This window comes from Cuculus canorus, chromosome 1 (assembly GCF_017976375.1).
Source record: "Cuculus canorus isolate bCucCan1 chromosome 1, bCucCan1.pri, whole genome shotgun sequence".
Lineage (NCBI taxonomy): Eukaryota > Metazoa > Chordata > Aves > Cuculiformes > Cuculidae > Cuculus > Cuculus canorus.
The window spans coordinates 29,110,135-29,137,971 of NC_071401.1; the positions used below are offsets into that span (position 1 = coordinate 29,110,135).

General features: G+C 42.9%; 1 protein-coding gene across 1 annotated transcript in view; it reads left to right on the forward strand.

Moving 5' to 3' along the window:
• Positions 1-4,460: 4,460 nt before the first annotated feature.
• The window catches only part of KPNA3 (karyopherin subunit alpha 3), a 53,670-nt gene continuing 30,293 nt past the window's right edge, over positions 4,461-27,837 (forward strand). Inside the window, exons 1-2 of the mRNA XM_054068198.1 lie at positions 4,461-4,603; positions 25,261-25,305. Of these exons, the coding sequence (XP_053924173.1) occupies positions 4,523-4,603; positions 25,261-25,305 (126 nt within the window). The 5' untranslated portion in view covers positions 4,461-4,522. The remainder of the gene's footprint in view (positions 4,604-25,260; positions 25,306-27,837) is intronic.

Sequence of the window (27,837 nt, forward strand, 5' to 3'; positions counted from 1 at the left end):
GGGTCAAAACAAAAGCTTATCTTAGTGAATATTGCATCTCCAACAGTCACCAGTAAACAGATATTGTAAGAAAAGCATAGAAACAGGAAAAAATGTGATACTTTCCCCAACACTTTCCCAGGTTTCAACCACTTTCAGAAAAAGAGTTTCTTGACCTGTTTGTGGACCTTTATACACAGCACCTTTCCATGGGCTTCTCATGGGTGGACCTGCCTTGTCTCTCCTTGAGTGCGTGTTGCCTGTTTGCATTCACAGTATTTGATGGCAGCCTTTGACTAAGCTAGAGGCTTTACCAGCATTTACCTCACAATCATTACTAAACCTCAGTTACCATGAGGTAAGAACATAATTCTTCCTATGAAGACAAATTTTTACACCATTGATGGATAGAACTGCAAACGTGCTTTAATATTGTCACTGAAATTATATGTTTATCTTAAGGGAAAATGAGTGTCAAAGGCATTGCTTGTAGGGGACTTTGCCTTAGTTTACGTTATGTGTTACTCATAATTTTTTTTTGGTCAGAGAGCAACACCCAGTGAGACGCTGCTCAGCCGGTTCCTGGAGAGTTGTATGCATGGTGGGGACAGCTTCAGATGATGCGGGCAGGGACCCCGTCCACAAGCATGTCTGAGCCTGTGCCAGTCATGCTGCCTCTAACAGATATGAGAAAGCAAGGCATGAAAGTTAATGTCTGCTGGGAGTTACAGAGCACATGAACAGCAGTGTATTTTGTAAGGAAAAGCTTTCTCTCACTCAGCCATGCCAATGGTAATACACAGTTATAGCTGTCATACAACCCAATCAGAGATGCTTTGGCATCCCATTTTGAGATGAGCAACCAAAACATGAGACTCATGAATGGTTTAGGTTGACTTAAGGGCTTAAGTAACAGTCCTTTTACACTTCTTTTTACAAGTTGCATGATTTTACAGACTGTTCTTGGCATGTGGTCTGTAGCCAAGTCAGCAGCCACGGTTTAAGACGATACCACCTTGACAGCTGACTCGATCCTCTGCTTGGGTGGCATCCACACCTCCTTCATCCCACACTTCTTGGCTTCAGATGCTCATGGCTGTGAACAGAGAGACTGAGGAGCTGACACATGTTTTTTTTGCCTCTCCTGCCTCACCTTCTAATATCCACTAGTAGGGTGCGACTGGCAATAGGTAGCGTCTTAAAGCACTGTGCCTAAATCTCTCCAATCCCTTTTGGAGGGACTGCCAACAAGAGCATTACTCAGGTACTCAGGTTCTTTAGCTCTCTTTCACGTGCTGTTCTTCTTGCAGCTGTATTGACTGGTGGATATAGACATAACCAGTGACTGCAAAAGAGCAAGTCACTGGCTACCGTGGGTTAAGTGGCCTCTGACTCTGGAGCTGCAGGTGGGTTCCTAAGCTGATCACATGCACTTCCCGAGAGACAGCAATGGCACCAGATCGGTTCATTTTCTTTTGCTGAAGCCAGCAGGTCATCCCAGAAATAAGCACAGCTCAATTCTGTTCAGTAACGGGACACCCAAAGAATTGTTATTGTCCCACATTTTTGAATTATGAAAGAACTTTCCTCTCCAAAGTTCTTTAAGCTACAAAGTTTATGATGTCAGGGCACTTAAGGCATGCATAGACCTCACAGCCCCTAACTAACCTCTTTACCTCCCCTTCACCTCTTCCCATCACCCAAGAGCCTCATTTCAGCCCAGCCAGGACATCAGCCTATGTATCCAAGCCAGGATTGTAGTGGAGCTGGAGACCAGCACGATTATAGCATCACTGGGGCAGGGGGCTGACGTGGAGTGCAGGGAGGTTGCTCAGGGATGGTAAATCCCAGTAGTGCGCTCAGGGCGATGACATATGTCTTACAAGTTTTGGTGACAAGAACACATTGATATGAAGCTTTTATGGTGAAGAAGAATGGGCCACCATAAGCAGTATGGTTCATTCAGTTTTCAAAGCAGCATAGTACTCATTCCTTATATTTTAGTGGTGTCTGTTAATTACAATGCCAAAAAGTAGTATTTGCTTAACTACATCAAAATGTTTTCTCTCTGAGTACATGCAAGTTTAATTATCTAGTAAAGAGCTCCACCAAGAAGCTTTATTCAGGCAGTAAAACTAATCAAACTTCCATGTAGCTCTATCTAAGACACGTTCAATTCCTGAGTGTCTACTAAGACTAATGAAATGTGCTACAGAAACTCTGGAAGGCTTACACCATGGATTGGAATAAATGGGAAAGAAAAGACATTGCCACTGTTCTATCTATAAATTGTATCTAGTGGAATGGGTATAGATTTATGATTAGTAAACTGAGTTGTCCCAGTCTGGAGACACTCCATTTTTTATCTGCTAGTTTTCCTTTTACCTCACAGATTACACTGGGTGAAGCTGAACAAAGCTCTTTTGTTCACAGTAATGGTGAGCAGCTCCTTCAGAGGATAACTGTAACACCCCTGCCTGGCAGGGATTGGATCAGCATTACTGTGATGCCCTACCAGGCTTGAGTAAGCCACAGCTGGCAGCTATGGCCACCTTCCCTGGTGGGTAAAACAAAGCTCTCAACTACTGAATCTACTTCAGCAGCTCTCTTGGAGACAGCTGGAGAGCTGGATCCAATTCTTCTTCAAAAGAGCAAGTGTCAGAGCCCAGAAGCCATCTCTGACATTAATGATCTTGACAAACACTGTCACATCGGTCATGCCATTTGGGCTTCGCCTGCCTCTGTCTAGCAACAATGGCACTGCACACCCAGACAAAGCCTCTGGGAAAAGGCACAGAGCAATGCATGTAGGGAGCCGAAACTACTTGGATACGAGAGGGATGGAAATGCTACATTGATCCCTCGGATAAGAACATTTGGCACGCAGCTGAACAACAGTGAAGAAGAGCGCTAGTCTTCCAGATTTTTATTCATCTCCATCAGGCTGCAAGCCTTATTTTGCCAGAACTGTAAGTTGCAAGTTACAGTCATCTGAATGCAAGAAAGAAGGGCTGGGGGAAAGCAATTAAAAGCCAAGCTGTGAATTAGAGGGAGAGATTCTGAAAGAGAAAGGGGTTTGTGAAAATCTTATATATAGCTATAAAGCAGAACCTGATGTGCTGTAAGATAAGCTAGATATGAACACTACACATCTTTGTTATTTTTTATTTTCTTTTTCTTGGATGCTTTTCTTCCAAGCAAATAATTATTGTGCATTATTGAAGACATTACATCACTGCTTACTGTTGCCTGCAATTACCTTACATCACCCCCACATATCGACTTTTCTAACTTGGAAACATGGGGTGCGACTTTGAGGCGTTGTATTTGACCCAGCCTGGCGTGCCCAGGCCACTACAGACCTGGAGGTCCCCGGGACTGTTTGTAACGTATGCAATGACCATTCCGGCTGCATTAATGACTTGGTGGGGGCAATACTGTAATTTTGACAGTTTGGGAACAATTCTTGGATCAGCAGAGACCATTTTTGCTCTGCATTACAACAGACACAACACCTCTGGGTGCAGTCAGCGCTGTGTGCACATGTGGTATAGAATCATAGAACGGTTTGGGTTGGAAGGGACCTTAAAGATCATCTAGTTCCAACTCCCCCTGCCATGGGCAGGGACATCCCGCTAAATCAGGATGCCCAAGGCCCCAGTGCCTCACCACTGTCATGGTGAAGAAATTCTTCCTTATGTCTAGTCCAAACCTGCCCCTCTCCAGTTTACACCCATTGCCCCTCATCCTATCACTACAAGCCTTTGTAAACAGTCCCTCCCCAGCTTTCCTGTAGCCCCTTCAGGTACTGGAAGGTCGCTATAAGGGTTCCCTGGAGCCTTCTCTTCTCCTGGCTGAGCAACCCCAACTCCCTCAGCCTGTCCTCCTACGGGAGGTGCTCCAGCGCTCCGATACTAATGCAGGGCAAGTTCCCGAAGCGCAGGGTGCGCTTTCCAGGTAGGGCTTGCTTGCTTGGCTCGGGAGCTGAGGGAGTCTCCCCCACAACACTCGCCAACGAGGCGGATTCCCTCCGGAGCCGAGCGCGGGGCTTTCCCTGCAGGGCGCGCTCCCACTCGCCCCACGTGCGGGTCCGCGGCCCCGCCGGGACTACATTCCCCAGAATACACCGCGCGGAGGGGGGTGGTGCCTGAAGACCATTGGCTAAGCCCGCCCACCATCGCGCTCCCATTGGCTTAGCCAGCCCGCCCTCCGCGCTCCCACTGGCCGAACCCTCCCTCCAGCCGCGCTCCCATTGGCCGAGTCCGCCCCTCCCCCCCGCGCCGCCGTTAGCGGATCCCTCCCTCAGCAGCTCTCCCATTGGCTGAGCCCACCCCCAGACGCGCCGCCATTGGCCGAGTCCGCTGTCCGCGCCGCCATTGGCCGAGCCCGCCCGCCGCGTCACGCGCGCCCGCAGCCGGTCCCGCAGTCACTCAGCAACGGCGCTGGCGCTCGTCACGGCGCGGCCCCCGCCTCGCCCCGCCCCCTCCGCCCCCCCCGCAGCCGCCGGAGCCGCCGCGCAGGAGCCGGAGCCGGAGCCGCCGCCATGGCCGAGAACGCCGCCGCCGCCGCCGGCCTGGAGAACCACCGCATCAAGAGCTTCAAGAACAAGGGCCGCGACGTGGAGGTGGGCGCGGGGCCGGCGCGGAGGGAGGGGCCGGGGCCTGGGCGCGATCGCGGCGCCGCCGGAGGGCAGGAGGCGGGGAGCGGCGGGAGGGCGCCCGCAGGGGGGATTTTTTCTCCTCCGTCATTGCGGGCGCGGCCGGCGGGGGGCGGGGGCGGCGGGACCAGGCGGGCGGTGCGGGGCGCGGGCGGGAGCCGCCCCCGGGAGGCACCCCACCACCCCGCCTTCCCGGGATGCGCTGCCCCCCCCCCCGCCCCTTCCCGGGATGTACACACACGATGCATCCCACCTCTTCCCAGGACGCACGCACTCCCCTCTCCCTCCCCCCCCAACCTTTTCGGGATACACGCGCATCCCTACTTCCGCCCCCTTCCCTGGATGCATCCCCCACACCTCGTCCCTGGATCCCTCCCATCTCTCCCAGGCATGCACCTCCCGCCTCCGTTTCCCGGGATGCAGCCCCATCTCTTCCCGGGATGCCCATACACCATTTCTCTTTCCCGGGATGCAGAACTCGCCGCCTTCCTGGGATGCAAACCCCCTTTCCGGCATCCACAACACCCCACCCACCCCCCTTCCCGGGATGCACACGCCCTCCGTTTCCCCCCCCGCTACCATCTCTTCCTGGGATGCACCCCTCCTTTTTAACGGGATCCACACACACCCATTTCCCGGGATGCGGGCACACACACATACACCCCCCCCCCCTTCCCCCCCGTTCCCGAAATGCGCGCCTCCCCGTTTCCTGGAGTGCACACCCCACCCCTCTTTCTCGGGATGCCCCCCGTGCACCCTCCCTTCGCGGGATGCGCACACCCCCAGCTTCTCGTGCTGCTCCCCCCTTCCCGGGCTGCACGACTCCCCTCCACACCCTTCCCGGGCTGCGGCCCCGGCCCGGCTGCCTCCGCCCCTCCTCGGGCCGGCGGGGTCGCGGGCGGGCGGGGCGGACAATGGTGGCGCCGCCTTTGTGCCGGGCGGGCAGAGCCCTTCCCGGGGCAGGGGGCTGCTCGGCTCGGCCCGGCGCGGGTGGCGGCGGCCGCTCCCACGCTCCGATGGGCCTTTCTACAAGGTTCTGTGCTGGCCGGTTTTGCTCCCTGTACTGCCTTAAATCAACCTTTTTTTAAAAATTATTCTCCTTTTTTCAAATGCCGGTGGGCACGTAAGTAATCGTCTGTTGGGGGTCTCCATCTAAATCGGGAAGGAGTGTAGTGCTTACTAAGGATGATGGAGTAGTAGTATACTCCTCCGAATATGAGAGACCTGGGTGATTAGAAGCTTATTCCCTGGAGTATTCAGAAGGTCTTCTGAATCCATGTGTCCTTACCCGGGACATCTTCTATACCAATCTCAGGTGAAAAGGGAGGAAATCCCGAATCTTATCTTTAAGTTTCTGTAATAGGAAAAGAAGGGGGAGGGAGTTGCTCTGAAATCAGATTAGGATTGAAATCGGATTAGGATTCACTGGAGTGAAAACCTAAGTATGTGTCACCTTACTTTGACTTCACCTGAGGGTGTTTTCTGTGCTTCTTTTGATTTTTATCACTTCAATTTCAGCCTTACTGATTACAAAAGTGAATTATAGTCCTTTGAAAGCACGTTTTCTGTCTTAGCAGAATTCACACCTCTGCTGCTATTGTTTGGATGGAGACAATTTTATGCAGGTCGGGTTTAGCAGCAGCAGTGTCTTTAAGATGACATTCGCAGTATAAACTAATCTTTATCTAAATTGTTGTTTAACTTGGTGACAGTTTTCTTTTTCACAGATCTTTTTCACAGAAAATATCGTATGTAAAAAGTATGGTAACTTCAAGGCTTCTGACTAATGTTAGTGAATGTTAGAAAGTAACTAAAAATTGCCCATCCTTCTGTTTAGCAGTTGCTTTTCAAGGTAAGGAGGAGGCGTGGTGGGTTTCTTTTTTCCCTTCTGATCCAGGGAGACTCTTCCTGCTGTTCCTCATTCATTTTGTCCTTGTCTCATCTCCTCTTATTGGTTTCTGGCTTTGTTGCTGCTCTCTCAGCCACTGGCCTGAATCCATCAGAGCTCTAAACAGGGAAAGGCTAGGTATGTTCATGCCTGGTGTGAACTGATCTGTCATCTATACTTGCTTATATTATAGCGTGCCTGAGACTAGGGGAATTAAGTATCTGCCTCTGTGGGGGCAAGAAGGGAATTGGCTGTCTAAGCTTTACTGAAATCAGTTATACCAGACCAGTTAAGGTAGCTTAGCTCTCATTTCCTTCTGAAAGGGAATAATTATTTTGGAATAGGGTATTTGCTGTTACAGAGAAATCTGTCCTCCAGGGTTATCTTCCTCTGTGCTGACTGACTTTCTTTTGTGACTGAGCCTAAAACTGTTTGCTAGATAGCTCCAACAACATTAATGTGGTTAAAGCTTTCATCTGTGCTTTTGAAAAGTTTTAAAGTCTAAGAAGCATCTTTCTTTTGGGGGCAAGAAACAGATGAAACACAGAAGCCTGTACAAATTGGATGGAATGTGCTAAAATGAAATGTAGATCCTTTTAAAGGACTGTCAAAGATTAGAAACGTGCTAGCATCTTTCAGAATAACTTGATTTGTATTAAATGTCTGAAATTTTCTACTACGCCTCATATTTTACTCTTTTTCTGATTGTGGTACTTATGTAAAAGTTTTTGTTACAAGAACCCTTCTATGTAAACGTTATCTAACTTAAGTCTCTAGAAGTAAACCAATGTAAGTTAAATTTATAGTGGAGAATGAAGGAGCACAGCAGTGCTCTGTAGTTGTCATTACTTACTTAGCTTTTTTTGAGATACCAGTACGCAGACTGACCTGCTGTTTGGACAGTTTGTCTGTATTTAGTGAATGTTATTTCTCCATGAAATTGTTTCTGTTTGAAATCAAATATTATATGTGATTTCCAACTGTCAGCAATTCAATACACTTGTTTTGGTCCCTGTGCCGCATGAAGGAGCTTTACCTAGTGATCCCACCTCCATTTTTTTGTGCTTAACTTTGGGAATGAGGAGGGATCAGTGCTATCATGTGCCTTGATCTGCATCTATGCAGTTTGTAAAATTCCACCAAAGAGAAAATAAGCTGTTAGGATAATGGAGTGATAAATCATGGTCTGATATCTAGATTATATCCTTTGGAAAATCTAAGGTAGTCAAAGCCGTACACTCTCAAGTTTGGTTTGAAAACAGTGGCGTTTGAGTCACATTCTGCCTGGAGACAGTCGCAGCCTTTGAACTCATCAGGCTTGAATACATTCTTTAGTAATCTTCCTTTGGCTTCTAATAAACACTGATGAGTTGTTATTGATCCCCTCTGGGTACAGACTCTTCTGGCAGACCAAAATACTTACTGCTTTAATTTGTAGTTAACTCATATTTTATTACTGGGTTTGCTAGGCCATATAATTGTCTGTGCTTGTTGTTAATGCAACTTTTAAGGAAACAAAAAATGAGTAAGTACTTTTGTTTTATCTTAAGACAGACCTCAGTACCCCATGCAGCTTCTCACTGTGCTCCTTTTCCAAGAGCAAAGAAATTAATCTGTTGAGAAATCAAAGCTTCTGAACCCTTGACTTGCACAGGTTCACTCTACTTTTCCTCGTTTCAGGTTTAGGTGAAAGTTTCTTACCTTTTTGCTGGCTTCCCCTGTTAAGAAGGTAGAGTTGTATATACAGAACCAGAATTCTGATTTTCAGGTTTTAATACTTCCAAAAAGTATTTAGTCCCCAAAAGGATAATAGAAAAATCAAATGGCAGAAAGGGAAGCGTTAATCACTTAATATGAGTTTGTGTTCTTGCTTCTATTAGTGAGACTCTTCTATTTTTGTAGGTAGTGACATGTGATTAGCAGCAGACAGAGCTAACCTGAACCTGCAGAGCTGAGTGATAAAGAGCCAAGACACCAGTGGCTTCATCTGGGTGAACAACTACTGAACAGTTTCTACTTGCAACCTTCTCAGTTTTGTATTCTGTAGAGATGGGAAAGGGCTTTAAAATCCTCCTATATATGAAAAGAAAGCTTTCCTGTGTTGATCGTAGGCATGTAGTCTTAGTTGCGGTGCCTTTCTTCTAAATTTGTGGCACTGATTGTTGAGATACAACTGAGCAGTCACAGGACAAGACTAAACAGTTGCAATCACTTAATCTGTGAGACCCCTCATAACTTATTTATTTACATTGACATCTAAGCTAGACACGCCTTTAGAAAATTTAGTTGGAGCCTTCTGATCTTTTTATTTGCGGTTCTTTAGCTTCATTCTTTGCCTAGTGGCATCCTTCTTAGACTTTTTTCCTCTTCCAACTTCTTAGACTAGAAGTATTACTTATTCTTTGTTATAATAGCAAGCACCCATATGCTGGCTCCCTGTTCTAATGTTTAAGGTGGCAGATCAAACAATTCAGCCTATTTGTTTTTGTCGGGATTAGTCAGCATCGCTGACTAAAACTGAGGAAAAATTCTTGATGAACAGAGATGTTACAATTTGTAGAGCTGTCTCCGTGACTTGCTGTTATTTTTGTGTGTGATGCGATGAGACTGTGTGGTCATTTAATTAGTAAAATGCGTACTGGATCAAAAGTAAAGCTTCCTGAGCACTCATTTTTAAACAAAAGCCCCTAACTGGTTGGAAGTTTGGTACATTGTAACCTAAATAACTTTCTAAACACCTCAGTGACAGAGGTTATTTCCTTTTTGTGTACTTGTCATACCCCTAATCATAAGTCAGAAGAACACAAGTCTGTGAACTCTTGTTGCTTAGGCCATTAGGATTAGCCTCCTGAAATTTCATGAAGGCTGTTTGCCGAAAGGAGACATTTCTGCTCTGTTGTCTTTTACCTACCCTTGCCGTATTTGATTTTAAGCTTCAGAGGTCCTGTTTGCTGATGCCTTTTTTTGCAGTTAACAGGTTTTGTTTTTTTTTTTTGTGGAGAGCAGGTGTATCACCTTTTGCTATTGCCTTTCGGTCCAGGGACTTTGACAAATCCATTTTTATTCTCTGCTTCAGTGGCCCGACCCCAGGTGAAGCAGAGGAAGAAACTGGGCTTAGCCCAGGTCTCCCATCATGAGTTTGGGCAGCTGTTGCTGCATTGTTAACAATGTGGATCTAGTTCTCGAGGATGCTTGAGTTTATTCACATTTTTCTGTTGTGCTGCCATGAAGTTTTTTGCAAGCAGAGGAACATCATTCTGGGGAAGCCAGATCTGTACAGTCTCTGGCCATCTTAGAAATGTATGAGTTGACTTAAAGCAGTGTTCCCATCAAGTGTCAAAGGCTCATTGCAGTAGAGGTGCCATAGCTGTGCAATGTTAACAGATGAGCAGACGTGCAGCTATCAACTCTTCTCTTGATGCTGTTCTGTGCACCGACTAGTGTTTTTGCTGTCACCCTGTACTCCTCTCAAATATTACATGAAACAGATGAGGCTTGCAGCTATCTCAGAAAACCTGTTACCCCCAGCAGCTCTGCAATGATCCTGTTTCTTTCAGGAGCTCACTTTTACAGGTTGATCAGCTTTCTACTTTTTGCTTTGCTGGCACAGGAATGGATATTGGCAAAAGAAGGGCTGGGAGGGAGTAGGACTGTAACAGCTGATCTAGGTTGGTTTAAGGTACTGTGGACCTGCTGTCTCAATAACCTCACTGGCTGTCAGTAGTTTAAGTGAAAACACGGATGTCAGGTAGCTTCCTGGTGGGAATTGGATTTGATACAAAATCCGATACTGTCATGCAGATCTTCTGAACTCTTGACTCCTGCAGCCTCTTTATTACACTTTCAGGCCAGTGTTTATACTCTTGGGAGAATACAGGTGTATGTGTTTACATTATAAAGAGTTACAGGGGTAGGAAGTAAGAGGTAGATGTGAGAAGCCTTCTGGATGGCTATGGCTGCAGAATTCTCCAAACTTTAGTCTATGGGGAAACAGTACAGTGGTGTGAAACATTTGTTGCTTCTGGCAAAAAACTTGGATATACTGTTTTATATTTTCCTTCTGAGGTTCAAAATCAATTGAATGCATTGCATTTTGAAATGTTTAAAGACACAAATACCTGAGGAAGTTATTGTTTATTTCACAAATACCTCTGAAGAAAACAATTTGGAGATGACATCTCATGATGAACATAATCTTCCTAAGCTGATTGGGGTCTGTGCTAGTTGTATTGAGGCTGTTTGTTGTTATGATATACCAAGCCCTCCCTAATCTTCCTGTAATTACAGAATTTGTTTTTCTTTTTTTCTTGTGTATTTCTAACACTGCAGCAGTTGCACTGGTATCTCTAACACTTCATTATGAAAGGATTGATTTTTAGCTTGTGAATTGTCGAAGTTGGTAGCGGTGTTAACTACTGTTAAGAGCTCTTTATCTATTTTTGCGTAAGTTTTTTGTGGCTTTCATAATATTTGTGCAGTTCCAGGACAAATCCAAGCAGGGTGTTTTATCATCTAAAACTGATATCTGAAAAGACAGCGATTAGGAGGATGTGCCAGCTACGAGTGAGTGATCAGATTTGTACTTATTGTGGGATTGGAAGTGGAATGAGGCATCTAATTTATAAGATTAGGCTAGAAGAGGCAATGAACTAGTTGAAGATGATGGGGCGTGTCATCAAGTAGTAAAGACAAATTGCCAAGTGAAGTGACTTGACATTAAAAAGAAATGTAAAACCTATATATTTTCCAAGAACAGAGTCTATCAGTTGCTTCCAAAACACCCAGCACTGTGAAACTCTGATAGTGCATTGCTATTCCTGATTACTTCTGTAATAGCAGAAGCTGCAGGTTTTGCATTCCATTTGACAGAATTTGACATGGGTAATCAAAAGAGCTGATTTCTTCCAGAAAGTTAGACCTGTATCAGAACTGTTCCTTGGAGTAAACTAGTTGCAAAGTTCTTCATGTTTCTTTAATTTTCTTCTCCTTTAGCTTTGTGAGCCAGCCTTTCATGTCTGGAGAATACCAGGGCTGGCTTAGAGGTCACTGTGAAGGGGAGGAGGTATACCTTGGCTAGTGATATTTAACTGTTGAATTGTTATTCCTTTATAGTCAGATTGACACCATTAAATCTGCTGGGGAAGCTCCATATTGTTTCTCCTGGGTCAACTGACACTTGGCTCCTTTCTCGGGTTAAGCAAATGATACTGTCAGTTTTAAACTTGATTTTGCATGTGTGTGTTTAATAAATACAACTAGTAGAAAATAGGAGTATATACCGTACAAATGGCTACAGAACAGGAAGCAAAATTAATATCTTCCCCACTCAAATGCCTGTTACCGAATTACTTGTTTCTCCCAGATTCTGTCATGTCTGACCAGTTGAGGATCTCTTCTTGTGCGTTCTTTACCTTGGCTATTGTGAGATTCAGTAACAAGTGGACTTTAGAGGAAGGGATGGAATAGGTGATTTGCAAAATCAGCTTGGAGAAATGGCTTCCTCATAATTTGACTTACTAGCCTTGATGGAGATGTGTTTTAAGGAGTGCTCAAGTCCCATTGCAAACTTGCTGGTGTGGAACACCATCAAAGCTCGTTTGCATGAGATGGTGTTTAGGAGTTGGTCAGACAACAGGGTGCTAGGGCAACATGCAGCTGGGTTTTCAGAGTTGCAATAAGGGATTCCTTACCAGATGCAGTGTGAAATTTCAGAATGTCCTACTCCTTTCCTTTCCAGCAACTACAGTATCACTCAGAAAGTTGATGAACTTGTGCAGAAACATTGTAGCCCTCTCCCAGGTAAGTTAAGGTCACCTTAACAGCAGATACTGTCATTGCACAGGTTGTTTGGCGCCAGGGTCTCTTACTACTTTTCATGCACAGAAATTTTAGCTGCAAAATCAGTGGTAGTGATTTCTCTGTGCCATAAATCTGGCTTGCAGCCAGATAGAGAAGGTTTCCCATATCAAGAGAGAATCTTGAAATGAGAGCCCTGCTAGGATTCAGCAGGATCCCCTTAACCACCATTTGTCAGGTGTGTAAGAAAGGACATAGGCTGGTAATGGGTGGTGTTCACAACACCGAACAAATGACAGTGAAGAGCGACCTTCCAGACCAAAAGAAACATTTAAAGAGCTCTGACACAGGAGCATCAATGTGGCAGTGCCTTTGAGCATCATGAGCTGCCATTGATAGTTCAGAATCTGGTGGTGCCCTAGTGGGCCTGGTGGCCTGCCTGCCAGCAGGCGTTCGGCCCACTGTACCTCGGCACTCAGTGTAACCTGTGTTTGGGTGGGCCCTGTCACTGTGATGCTCAAAGGGGGTCCATCAAAACCAGACCACTCCTGGTGATCTGAGCAACTTGTTAGGGCTAGGCTGTATAGCGTTTGTGCTGAAGCATGTGTAAATTGGAATTTTGAGAAACTGAAGGTACCCTCAAGGAGAGATGGTATGTTCAAATGGCAGAAGCATGGGATCAGAACTTAAGTCACATTAAAAAGTGAGGTAAAAGCATCTAGAATTCATGATACTGAAATGATTAAGGGTTGCTGACAGGGTTCATAAAAGATTGTAGGATGTTGCTGGAGTGTATTTTCTGATTCCTAATGGGCCATCTTCTTCCTGGGTTGTCAGCTGGGATTGTTGTTTTCTCTTGGATCTTAAGCAGAACAATCTCTTCATAGACTTATTTAAGCAGCTAGCACATATTTAATCTTTTTTTTTTGCCTTTTGATTATATCTTTAGAAAAATAGAAATTTTTTTTTTCATTTGAGCTGCGTATAATACCAAAAAAGCTTGCTGTGGTTGAATATGGACTAACTGTCTAGGGATTCAATTTGTTGTTTTTTCATGGCACCCTGTAAATGTATGTAAATTGCAATTATTGTTTCCCATTTTATAGGTGGAATAATGGATTCCTCACTTCACAGGGAAGTGCTTATAAATACATCAGAAAATTTTAGGATGATTATCTAAGGTACTTTGATACTACAGTTGAAGACCGTTTAAGTATCTGGAAAGGGAGTGTCTCTGTTCAAATATAGATTACACAAGAAGGTATCTGGCTTGAATTTGGCCTAGTAGGTTTTCTTTTGTCCTTTTCCCTTTTTTTCCCTTCTTCCTTCCTAGGGGAAATGAATATAAATATTTGGCAAGCTTAAGAATTTCTGTTCTTCTGTGACATTTGCCCCAGAAATCTGAGGCCATTCTGACCCAACACTTCATTTTGTAATTAGATTCTTAAAAGTGGTCATCTACAATTTTGTAGAAGCTTTTTATATTCAAAAGAATTTATTTCAGTCTTTATGTTGATCTGAAGGTTTTAGTCCGATGTCTGCATCTAGTTACTGTAAACGGTTATTTTTAATTTTGCTCTGCTGTTTTCATGTCCTGTGCACAAGCGAAGACTGTGTTTTGGCCGTGAAGTATGACCTTAAAAGTGGTGGATTTGGTTTCTGGTAACATTGTTAGAAAACACTGAACCTACACCTCTAAATTGTGGTCTTCTAGACTAGAGAAGAGGAAAGGAGCTCCTGCTCTTTTGCAATGGCCATCGGCTGTTCTGCTCAAATAAACAGGTCTGTGTACTCTCACTCCTTGGCAGGAGGATAGGTGGCACACTTGCTTAGAAATTCTAGGAGAGGACAGAGGTGTTGTCATGCCTTGGGAGAGACCAAGGAGCTGTTTAGGTGCTTTGCTTGTTCTCCTTCAAGGCAGGCTAAGTTTCTAGGAGAGACTAAAACATCTGCTACACTGTTTGTGCAATACAAGGAAATAACAATATCTTCTTAGTGTTAACACATCTGAATAGAAATTTGTATACTGGCAAAAGCAGATTCCTGTAACATTACTGTTCCACATTTCAAATCCTTGTACATATTTAGAGTGTGTAGAGTAGCCTTAATATTCTATTTTTTAAAAAAAAGTGTGAATAGTAATTACTAGTGATTAGGCTATCTCGGTTCTCCACTGTTCTTGCAGCTTATGTGGCACATCACAGTATTTAGATAAGGCAGATCTGGCATCATTGCAAAATTCAGTATGCCCTTCTGTTTCCAAAAAGTACAGGAAAAGAAGAAAGTCTTGATACCTGTATCCTTCACACCAGTGGTTTCTTTTGAGCTGTAGCATAAGTGACCGAACTCCACAGTTAAGTTCTTCAAGGTGGTCTCTTGTCAAAGTGGGAGTATATTTGGCTGTATTGTCACTGTACTTTGGAACACTACATGGGCAAGTGCCTTGCCTTGTTAGGACCACAGGACAAAGCGAGTACTTGGAATTAGTTGATCCTTGCTGCCTGCCTGTTGGTCTGCACAGACCAACTGTTGTGTAGTGACGAGTTCACCATGAGAGTGGTGAGACACTGGAACAGGTTGCCCAGGGAGGTTGTGGATGCCCCATCCCTGGAGGTATTCAAGGCCAGGTTGGATGGGGTCTTGGGCAGCCTGATCTACTGGGATGTCCCTGCCCGTGGCAGGGGGTTGGAACTAGGTGATCTTTAAGGTCCCTTCCAAGCCTAACCGTACTGTAACTATGACTGTGAGTTAGCTTGGGACACTGTGGGATTACCTAGCAACTTCAGTTTGACTTCAGGTGGAGCCTATATGGCTGGGTTGTGGTCTGGTGTCAGTAAAAGTGATTAACAGTGTTAGGATCTGCATCTGAATGGAAATTCTGTAAAAGTTTTGAGTAGCTATGATGTCCTTGATTCACACAACAACAGTAACTGGAAATCTACTAGATCCTGTCTTCCTTCTTTCAGTTGCGTTTTGGAGTTGACTAGAGAATCTTAGCTCTTTTATCCCATATTAAAACAGCAGATAATGTGTTGGTTGTATTCTGGACCGCTTTGTGTCCTTCACTGTTGGTGCAACTTGTGTTGAATGCAGCCAACTAAATTGCTTCAGATCCAGTTTCCTGAGGACTGTTTGGTATGTCTGTACTTGTAACCTGGATGATTGGTATATGGAAATTAAAACATGAGTGCTCATAGATCACTTCTTTGCTGGTAGCAGGTCAGTGTGCAGGTTAAACAAATGCAGAGAGGATATCAGGACCTCAAAGAATATGCTTAGTAAAGAGCCGGTAAGAAATAAACTTAGCAATTGCTTTTCTTGAAGGTCTTCTGGAGCAGTAGAAGGAGATGATGTGGAATAGCAGCATTGTCTGCTTCCATAGGGCTTTCAGGTGAGTCAGCGCTGTGAGTAGCCATAATCGGAGGCTTGTGGCTTTCCACATTGGCATGCGTCTGACTTCAGCGAGTCACTACTCATCACTAGGAGAGTCACAGCGGGTATCTTATGCATCCAGTTCACTGAGGCTATCCAGGTTCAGATACTTGAATTATCTTGCCACAGACTGGCTAACAAAAAGCAGCTGGAATTAATTTTAGAGGCCCCAAACTGGTTTTGGTGTTTCTTTAAAAGCAGCTCCAGCTGTGAAACAACTAGTTTTCCTTCAGTGGCCTTCTTTAATCCTGAAGAACACGAGTCCCAGATGCATTATGGCATAAAATACAGTAGTATAAATACTGCACTGTGCTTCTAGTATACCTGGTACTGTGTTAAAGATTGCAAGCCTTTAGAAGGCTTTAGAGGGAAACTTCATAATATTAAGACTCTGCAGTACACAGAGAATGTTAACCAAGTTCTAATATTTTCTGCAACATAATATAGCATTTCCCTAAATGAGGAGCTAATACCTTTTTGGGTCAAACAGTAATCAAATAAAATAAAACTCTTTGACTCTCAGGTCAGGGTACTGACACATTGTAAGGGTATTTGGCTGCTTTGGTTCTGTTGCTTGTACTGTGGAATCCATGCCCCCTGCCTGCATTTCTGACTGGGCCTGCGTAGTTTAATACGGAACTATGATAACGAAGTCACAGGTGAAATTCTTCTAACTTTGTAGTCTGACTAAAAGAAAAAGTCACTGTTTTTCATAGAAAGACAATTTGGAGCTTTATGGGCGTACTTGATAATTGTGTAAATGTCAAGATCAGATGTGGGTAAGAGGAGTCTGCCCAGAACATACACTGGAAGGAAGAAAAGAGGCTGGTTAATAAGCCATGATGTTTGTAACTAAAGGAATAAACATAGCAGGAAGGGTTAATTTTGATTGAACATTTGGTTTAGTTTGGCTAGGTGTCAGATCTTTTTGCATGCACAAAAAAGAGGGTATCAGTGTATAGAGCATCATTTGTTTTAGCAACTTTGAGTTGCTATTAAATAGTGGCATTGAGACCATTGGGATGCTGTCTGGGAATTTTGATTTAGCAGTTCCAAAACTTTTCCTTCTTGTATTGTGCTTCACTTGCAATTCTTGGAGTGTGCTGTACGCACTTGGAGGGTGAACAGGCAGAACAGCAGCATCACCTTCTGTCAGTGACCCTTTCTGTCTCTGTGTTTGGCCAAAGCCATCTGTACCAGAAGAAGCAGAAAAATATCTTCAGTCTATGCCTCAACTTTATGCATACTAATAAACTATATTCTATACAAATATGGAATATTTAACTTCTAATGCTAACCAAAGATAAGCAGCTGACAACCGTACTCATCTCAACTATTGTATACAAACAAGCATTGGAATTTTTTTCTGCCTCAAACCAGCCCAGCTGAGGCTTTTGCATTTTCACATGCGTTGCAGTATTTCATGCTAATTAAAAGGTGTCAGAAGGAGTAAGGAGGAAAAGGCTTGTAAAGCGATTTCTAAGGAAGAACGGTGTTTACTCCATCAATCCAAACACCTTCTCCTTTCACGATGTTGTGCCCACACCTATGTTGTAAAGTATTTAAAGTATACTCTAGGGTATGCTTGTATGCAGGAGGGGAGGTATTAGTTAAATCCAGTCCAGCTGTTGGAACTGGCCCAGTTTTTTTCTTTCAGTTAGGCAGGTGGAAGTAGTCTGGAATTGACTTGCAAATGCTGAGCTCTTTGAGTACCCTCTATGTTTAATCAAGCTACTTTACTATCCCAGCTATGTATTTGGGATAAGTCTTTCTTGTAAGAATGTATCTTCTGGTTTCTGGAGACAGGTTCCTGTAATGTTTAGAGGCAAGATCAGAAATGAAGAATTAAAATGACCAGTTATCCATTACTGAAGTTTGTAGATGCCACTTCCCGCTAGATCAGGCTGTACAAGGCCCCATCTAACCTGGCCTTGAGCACTTCCAGGGGTGTGAATTTGTCCTCTTTTCCACTTAATAGCTGAACTTTGAAAAAGCAACTAAATGCACATCTTGCCGAAGTTCTTGGAAAACGTATCTTTTGTATCCTTAGAATAGCCAAATATGACATTGATATGTGTTATTTATCTCGTCAAGGTGAGCCTGGCTTTCCCACTTCCATGGAGTGGCTGGAGGCTGATGCCTGCTGGTTGGCCTGCAAGAGAGCAGAGGTAGCCAGTGAACTACTTGTGGGGTAGCTGGCAGGCCAGCTGCCCTGGCAGTGTCGATATGTTGGCTGGCATAAAGACATCTATTCCCTGCCTTTACATCTCTGTATTCTGCATTAGAAGTGATACAGTGTTGATTAAAAGATGACACTCCTCAGGTATCCCACTTAATGAGGTGGCTGGTCTGGGTGAGCACCACACTGAGCTCCAGATCTCATCATTACAGTGGTAGGTAGATTTTTAGTCATTAAATGATTGTTATACTTCAGATTTCTTTCTGACACAATTGGTATAGCTAAAAATGGTTAAAATATTTTAAATTCATACCAATTACTGTTTCAGCATTTGATTATTTTTTTTATTTACAGTGAATGTACATAGTTAAACACCTTGTACATGAAACTTCCTTTTTAATTTAATTTAAGAAATCTTTAGACCGGCGTAACAAAGGGAGTGTAGTGACTTGAACTTCTCACTAGTTGTTTCAGTCACACATTTAAATACTTCAGTTTTCTAATCTGTACTGTAACTGGGGATGAAGTAATAGTATCAAGAACTGAGAATTTCTTGTCTCTGAAAGTGATATACTTAAGGGACTTTAAAGTGCTTATAGTCAATTAAGATTGATTTTTTTTTAGACCTGAAGTAGAAATTTCAAATCAACAGAAGGCCAAAGACTAGTTCAAGTATTTCATAAATGGGATTATTCTGACTGCTTTCTCAGATATGAGAAAGTTAACCTGTATTTTCTTCCTATGGTCTTACATAGCTTTGACAGAATTTAGGTTTGTGGGATTTTTTTTTTTTTTTTCCTCACAAAAACCACACTATATTATGTATAATATTATCTTGTTCCCCTCTGTTAGATAGGTACAGCTGACTGGTTTGGGAGTTCCTTGACTTTTTTTTTTTTTTTTTTTTTAGTTTACAGTATGAGGTATGAGTTGGCTTTTCGGGTAGTGTAATGTATTATGTAGTTAAATGATTTTTATTTTAAACAAAGGCTCAAGAAGCCAGAGAAGCTTGCTAGACTTAATTATCTTGTCAGAATCTCAATGCTATTCAAAACTTCAGAGTTATCCTTTTTTTGTTTGTCAGAGAGGTGTGCATGGGCTGTCTTAAGACATATGGAAGGGTAGTATTACAGCAGTGATACTTGCTCTTTAATGTGTCCTGAGCATCTTGTGCACGTTTGTACAGGGTTTCACAGCCTTTCCTGGTGAAGTATGCGTGGCTGAGCCAGAGAACCCCAAATGTTTAGTCACTAAAAAATAATACTTTGAATGTGCTGGCAGTAAGGGTTACTGTCATGCTGATAATTCAGAATTTCACAGGCTTATCTTTATCCATTGCTTTTTGATATGAAGAATTTTATGTACACTTTTGTGTTCTTTCATAAACGAAGTATCAACTGAAAAATCCAAAAGACATTTCCCCTCTCCACAAGTGGCTCTGAAACTGGGCTTTGAGTTTCTTGTCAGCTTCTTGTTGGAAGAGAGACCCCAGAGCTGAAATACTGATCTGATGTGGATGGCTGTATTCTGTCTCGCTTCTGCTCCTTCAGTGTGTCAAAAGCAGTTTTACAGTGATGGTGGCATTCTTTGAAGCTTGATTTGGGGCATTGACTTGAGGCTTGGTTTATTATCAAGGTCTAGTGTCTCTTAAATCTCATCTTTTGTCAGCTTAGCAATTTTGTGTTTTGTATCATCGTGAAATACTGTTCCCTTGCAGCCCTTAACACAAGAGCCATAATGTGTGTTGTAATTTTCTTTATTGGCACGTATCATTCTTTGAGGGAATTAGGGATAATTTTTCTTCCAAGTGGAAGGTGTTAGGGAGAGTTTCTCGGGATGAAGCGTTTTGTACCTGGCTTTGGAAGAGTATTCAGAAATTCAGGGTAGAAGTGAGAATGCTGATTCATCTAACAGTATCCAGTACATATTTTGGTTTTTTTCTGGTTTATTTTATCAAATAAAATACTGAGGAGCTTGTAATTAGAAATACTGCTGAATATCTACTTTTAACGGGGCTTATGGTACTTGGTGCATTGCTGTGGTTATGGAAGAGATCAAACGGACTGGTAAGTAATTGTTCTCCATGTGGTGAACTTAGGAGGAGAAATTTCTTGTTACAGAAGCCTTATGAACCTTAGTCTGACTTGAGTCTTGTAAGGATTGAGATCTAATGTTGTAGCACAGCTTGTAAGTGTTGTATGTTTTTGTTGTGTAATAGTACACGCTGACTGATAGTTACTAATTTTTACTTTCCTTACCTTGAATGTGGTGTGTTAATACCCTTGTGTTCAGGAGCAGCCTCACAGTTTAGGCTCTGCAGGAAGAAACTGGCATAATTTTTGTGATTTGCAGGATTTTGCCTATGCAGAGTTCTCAGTTTCTGAGACTTGAAGTCTGATTTATTTATATTTTAAATTCAGTGAAACGGGTTGGGTTTGTCTTGGGGAATAATCCGGAGATATTCTGTTTCAGTGTGACATCAATGATATAGAGAGATAGAGTACACCCTCAGAAAGTTTGCAGATGACACCAAGCTGAGTGGTGCATTTGTCACACTGTAAGGATGAGATTTAATCCAGAGGGACCTGGACATGCTGTAGAAGTGGGCCTGTGTGAACCTCATGAAATTCAACGAGGCCAAGTGTGCAAGGTCCTACACCTGAGTTGGGGCAATCCACAGTTTCAGTACAGGATGAGGGATGATGTGATTGAGAGCAGCCCTGCAGAGGAGGACTTTGAGGTGCAGGTTGATGAGAAGCTTGACATGAGCCAGCAGTGTGCGCTCGCAGCCCAGAAGGCCAGCCATATGCTGGGCTGCATCAAAAGAAGTGTGGCCAGCAGGTCAAGGGGGGTGAATTTGCCCCTCTATTCCTCGCTTGTGAGACCTCACCTAAAGTATTGTGTCTGGTTCTGGAATCCTCAACATAAGAAGGATGTGGAACTGTTGGAATGGGTCCAGAGGAGGGCTACAAAGACGATCAGAGGGCTGGAACACCTCCTGTAGGAGGACAGGCTGAGAGAGTTGATGTTGTTCAGCCTGGAGAAGAGAAGGCTCTGAGAAGACCTTACAGTGACCTTCCAGTACCTAAGGGGCTACAAGAAAGCTGGGGAGGGACTGTTTACAAAGTCTTGTAGTGATAGGACTAGGGACAATGGCTACAAACTGGAGAGGGGAAGATTTAGACAAGACATAAGGAAGAATCTCCTCACAGTGAGGGTGGTGAGGCGCTGGCACAGGGAAAATGTTTTACTCTTCTACTACTACTTGAATCTCTTGTAAATGCCTGTCGGTTCCTAACATGGTGGGGCTTGTAGGTAGTATAAAAGTGTGGTTTTCATGTATAGCCTATAATTGCAACGACTGATGTGTATGAAATGGAGTCTGTGGTCTTAAATATATTGGTATGCAATTGTCATCTCATGTGTTGGGTTCATGGAGTGGAACACTAGTGTCATAGAGTTAGAAGTCATGTCGGCATGCATCTAGGTGAGAGCACTGGTCACAGTCTGACCATGGTAACCAAGTTCAACTGCCAGAGAGCGCAGTAGGCTCTTTGGGAGTTTCAGTTCTGTGTATCTGTAGGAAGACTGTAGCCCTAACAGTGTACTACTCCTCCTTTGATGATCCTGGTGACCCTGACAGGCTGAATTTTTAAAGATGCTGTGCAGGCATCTTACTCTGCAGGACTGAGAGCCCTTAGTTCAGCATAGGCCAGATAACACTCATCAGTTTTGTGAGGTTGAGGTTAAGTGGTAATCTCCAGGTATCAACCTCCTTGCTCTGTAAGTGGATAAACAACTCTGGGCTTATTGGTGAGTACTGCCTAGTCCATCTTTAGAAGGAGAAATGAAAAAAAATATACCAGAGCTGCTTTGAAAGAGGAAGGAGATATAATAAGTTTAAAAGGAAATACAGAAGAATAGCTAAAAGAGTAAAACCTGCGTAGTATGGAGATTGCTTTAAGATGCATATTAAGGCTCGGAAAATGTGTGCCACTTGTCAGCAAAAATGTCCACATAGCTGATAACCTTTTTGAAGAATCTTTCTAAAGAGTTGTAGCTTTCTGCATTAGGAAGAGATTCTTGCATTTTAAATGTAAAACTGTAATGGAGTAGTGAAATATTTTGAAGATATTTGATAAAATCAGAAAAACTAGTAAAAAAAATATTGAGACAGAATTGCAGTAGGGTGGGATCAGTGGGGCTCAAATAATGGAAGTATAAAACAAAGATAAAACCCTAATTGAAAAGCTGAGTGAATTGTTTGCCTTCAGAAAGAAGCTTAGTGTCTTCCCAGTAGAGCCTTTATGGATGGATGACTCTGAGGAACTGTCTTTAGTCAAAGCATTGTTAGAGCAGGTTTTAAGTATATTGATGAAATGAATAGTAATATCTTGCCTGGAACTGCACTGTATTTGGGTTTTTTCTAAACCAAAAATATTAAGCTGCTGAACTGTTGAACGCAGCACACAGTCTTTATTAAATCTGCCTTGCTTCCAGAAGAATGGCAGGTGACAAACGTTATGGTTGTCTCTTAAAGAGCTTCAGATTTAGTCTGAGTTTTTCTGAGTTTTTCAGGTTGGTAGAAAAGGTTTAACAAGGCCAAATGCCGGGTCCTGCACTTGGGGCACAACAACCCTATGCAGCGCTACAGACTGGGGGAAGAATGGCTGGAGAGCTGCACGGAAGAGAAGGACCTGGGGGTGCTGGTTGACAGCCGACTGAACATGAGCCAGCAGTGTGCCCAGGTGGCCAAGAAGGCCAATGGAATCTTGGCTTGTAACAGAAATGGGGTCACCAGCAAGTCCAGGGAGGTTATTCTCCCTCTGTACTCAGCACTGGTGAGACCGCACTTGAGTACTGTGTTCAGTTCTGGGCCCCTCACCACAAGAAGGATGTTGAGGCTCTGGAGTATGTCCAGAGAAGAGCAACGAAGCTGGTGAGGGGGCTGGAGAACAAGTCTTATGAGGAGAGACTGAGAGAGCTAGGGCTGTTTAGCCTGGAGAAGAGGAGGCTGAGGGGAGACCTTATTACTCTCTACAACTACCTGAAAGGAGGTTGTGGAGAGGAGGGAGCTGGCCTCTTCTCCCAAGTGACAGAGGACAGGACAAGAGGGAATGGCCTGAAGCTCCGTCAGGGGAGGTTCAGGTTGGATATCAGAAAAAAATTCTTCACAGTAAGAGTCATTGGGTACTGGAACAGGCTGCCCAGGGAGGTGGTCGAGTCACCTTCCCTGGAGGTGTTTAAGGAACGGGTGAATGAAGTGCTGAGGGACATGGTTTAGGGAGTGTTAGGAATGGTTGGACTCGATGATCCAATGGGTCCTTTCCAACCTTGTGATTCTGTGATTCTGTGAAAACATTCTAGGTCATTATAGATAAATGAAAAAAAAAAATATAGGAGTAAATTCTAACTCGTGCACAAATTTTAAAACAAATTGTGCCTTGCATCTATTAAATGACTGATATTTCAAATTTGATGCATGCAATACTGGATTTTGGGGAGAAAATGCTAATGGACACTCAAGTTGACTAGTTTGTCGTGTGGTGGGGTATCACTTAAAATTTAAAATAAATAGGAATAAAAGATTAGATTTTAGGGTGGTGTAGGGTGGTGTTACTGGTGAGAAGTTCCATAAAGGACTTTGTCTAGCACATTTGGAAAGATCAAGAAAAGGAGCTCTTATAGCAGAAAGATAAAACAACCTTGCCTAAATACATTTGAAATGCAGAGTTAGTATAGGGAGGAAGTATTGAAAAACATTTTAAAGCTATTCAGTGCCCTTAAATTTGCAGTTTGTAAGTTAATTGAAATATAAAATTCTAATAACAAGACACTTGAATGACTGGTCTTGCTATTTGCGTGCAGTGACTTTTCAGGTTTTTCATTTGTCCATTCCCTACTTACCAATTCCCCATTCCCCAGCAGCCCTGTCCTGTCCTACTGAGCTCTTGCAGCAGGCTTGGATGATCACAAGAATCAAATGGTTTAGCCAGATTATGAGAGCTGGGGAGGAGAAAAGGGTAGTTTTGGTGGATGCTATAGTGCGAGTGTCCTCTTATGGCGACGAGGTCTTGCTTTGTGTAAAGTAGTTTAGTTCATGCTTGTAGATTTTAAAAGAGGATTGTGTCAGTTTACTTGAGTGAGTTGGTTAATTGAGCAGTGAACAGGCAGACAAGCCTTCCTTACTCTCAAGTTAGCCTAAGGTCATTAATGAATGCTGCTGTGCAAACTGGTTAACATTAAGATAATATTCTAAGCAGTGAAACTACATCCCATAGATCCGTGGTGTGAAGTCTGCATGTTTCATTTACAGTATTTCCTTAGATGGCTCTTGGGAAGTGCTGGTGTTTTCTGTGCACTGGTAGTCTTCACTGATACTTCTTAGCTTATGGAAGTTATTTGCCCTAACTCAAAAGGAATGCGATTGCAGCAGTGAAGGTCAGTAGGAAGGATAAGATATAAAGTATTCTAAAAGGCTAATTTTAGTTAGTGTGGGTCATCTTTCTAGGCTGCCAGCAGTCATCCAGCCCCAATTTTCTCTGGATTGCCTTCTGATGGTACATGTCTTTTCCACTGATTGTAAAATGAACCTAGGGCAATTGCCTTTGTAGACTAAAATTGTTCTTCCTCAGTCCTGTGATCTCTCTTAGCTGAGAAGTATAGCAGCATTGCAGGGAATGTGTTCTAAGTGCCTAGTGTCTTTAAGGAACTTAAGTGTTTATAGGCTGGTTTTCCCTTACCATATTAAGGCTATAGGTGCTAAGTAGACTGCCGTGCCACTGTACGACTTTGTTTCCTTTTCTCACAGGCCTCATCGTCTTGTTTGCATGGTGCTCAATTGTCTTTTTGTCACTCACTGTTAATTTTGTCCAGATAACCGGCACAGGTTATGCAATTAGGTTGTGAATGTGATCATGTGTATATGTGATCATGTGCAAGTATGAGATAATCTAATCTGTATTTACTGCTTCTTCTAGTGTGCACATGCAAACACCTGTAGAGTCATTCCAGTGAAACTCCATGGAGAATTCAATGTTTTCTGCCTTTGGGATACTTATTGTGGTTTGTAACATAGCTTTTCTCTAAGGTGTATAATGTTTAAAGCTACCCCCACCACACCACCAAAAAAAAAACCAACACGAAAACCCAACAACAAAAACCCAAAAAAGAACTTGTGCGTCTTGCTAGGAAAGGCTAAGTTATAAATTATGCACACTGTTTTCCTAATCATTCTGATGAATAACTGCACTTTTAGCCTAGAAACAACTCACTCCAAAGCAAAATACTTCTTTCTTTACCTATAAATTTTTTTTCTTTTATTTACAGACCATGAGAAGGCACAGAAATGAAGTTACTATTGAGTTGCGAAAGGTAAGTCTGCTTTTGTTAATCAACTGTGTTACTTTGCTGATAATGCTCTGGTGTCTTAGCTGGATATTTTGCTATAAGCTTTGCTTTATGGCACCAAACCTATATAGTAAAGTTGCATATTTGTATACTACCAGCTGCAGATTCTAATGGTAGTTTTACACTCCTACTCCTTAAGCACAGTGCAGCGGAACAGTACTGCTTTATTCCAGTGTATCGCTTGGAAATAATTTATATTCAGTTTCTTTACCAGTTCTCATATTATTACAGTAAAGCTGTTCAAGTGTTTAAAGTCTCCGAATAAGAAAAGGGAAGATTTTAACATTGAGAAAGCATTAAATATTCTTTTATATTGTTTTCCAGAAATTAGTGATTCTATGCCATAGAGGGAGTTGATATTAGGGTTTTTGATTTTTTTTTTTTGTACTAGTGGGTAAATACCACTATGGCTGGTGAGATAACAGCCATGAGAGATGATCTAGTTTGGTGCTCTGCCTTAAATACAGGATTTGTTACACCCTTGTCGTTTATAACATACCCTTTCTAGGCACCTTGAAGGTTTGCTGTGGGAGGGCGTTTTCATGAGCTAAACTACTCTTGGGCTATGTAAAGAGAAGCGGTACACTTACGTGCCTTTGTCTGCCTTCAGAGTATTTGAGGACTGATACTGGCCACTTCAGTTTTATCCTGTTCAGGCAAATTCAGTTTTCCTTGAGTATTCTGTTTCCTGGATTGGACTTGGTGCTGCTCCCCAGATCCGAATTGCCTGTATCTTTCTGACAGTGTGGAAGTCTGGAAGGATGCAGGCCTCAACTGTGGTTTAAATGAGACCGTGAAAAGCAATTCTTAACACAGTATTCCTATTTATATCGAGTGTATTGGTCACTTGCACTCAATCTGTGGTCTGTTATATCCTTTGGATGCTTCCTACAGTACCGCAAAGCAAGGATAGTTGTTTACATTCTCTGTTTGTATAGTTATCTGTTATTTATTGCAGAATTTTAAACATGATTGCTTCTTATCTTTTGAATTGCATCTGTTTTTTCTAGACTTTGTTAGCTTGAATTCCCATTCTATTCCCCAGTACGCTTCAAGGCATCCCCACCTTAGTACCACCCATATTTTCTATTATTTTCATTAATGACTTAATGGAAGTTTGGGCTTTCAATATTCCTGATGTAGGCCAAGCTCCTTTGAGTCTCCCACTTGATGCATATCTCCAGTTTGGTGGCTCAATCATTGACAATTTGAGTGACACTTACTTATTGCTTAACCAAATTTTTTTTTTCATTACCAAGAGAAAGAAGACAAAAGCTTTGCTAGAATCAGTGTGAAGGGTTTGTATAGTGAAGTTAAGTTGATAGAAGTTAGTTTGACTTGTTTTTGAGAAATGTGGCCTGTGCTTATCACCTGATTGTGTAGAAGCTACCACAGATCTTGTGCTAATATTTTAATGGGATCCTTCTGCTTTTCCTAAAAAGAGACTTTTCCTAAGCGACTTTTCATTTTTTTCAGGTTTTATAGAAAAACTTCTGTATCTTATTACAGTATAAAAAAATATTTGTAAGAGTCGTCCTGAGACTATAAGAATTAGTTGAAGAAATCTAATTGGACCCAGATAGCTGGAACGAAAAAAATCTTAATACTTACATGAGCATGATGTGTCATCTAAAAATTGTTTAATGCTTTCATATTTCCCTAATCAAAGAAACTAGCTGAAGATGGCTATAAACTGGAGAGGGGCAGATTTAGACTAGGCATAAGGAGGAATTTCTTCACAGTGAGGGTGGTGAGGCACTGGCACAGGTTGCCCAGGGAAGCTGTGGATGCCCCATCCCTAGGGGTGTTCAAGGCGAGGTTGGATATGTCCTTGGGCAGCCTGGCCTAGTGGGAGGTGTCCCTGCCTGTGGCAGGAGGGTTGGGACTGGATGATCTTTAAAGTCCCTTCCAACGCAAGCTATTCTATGATTCTGTGAAGATTCTGAATGTTTTATGTAGCTTAAACTGGCGATCGCTACATTCATACTGGCAGATGACTGAGGCATGAAGAAAGCAACTTTTACATACAGTGAAAAATGAAAATAGCCAGTTTTTGCTTAAAGTGAGATTCAGGTAATGAATTTTGATATATGAGTTATCAGCAGTTGAAGTTTATGCCGATGTGTTATAGGCCCTCTCTGTTCAGAACTAGCCTGTTGATTCGGCGTAAGATTTGCTGTATAACTGCGAAATCTGTATCGGGAAGAGTCATTCGTAGCGCTTGGGCAGCTTGTGCCTGCTGGCAAAGCAGTGCTCTGAAAGATGGCTTAGCTAATGCAGCATATCCTCATACATCTCATTCAGTTCAGACTGCATGCAGGCATCCCAGTGCAGTCTTTGGAGAGAGCTTTGCAGTGCAAAGTGAGAATTTAATTTTAATTTAAATCTCATAATTGTTTTGCATAACAGGTCACAATTTCAAGGCCATTTTCATTACAGAAGCATGTTGAGGAGCAAGTCATACACTTAAGGCAACGGATTGTTCTGCATGAAAGG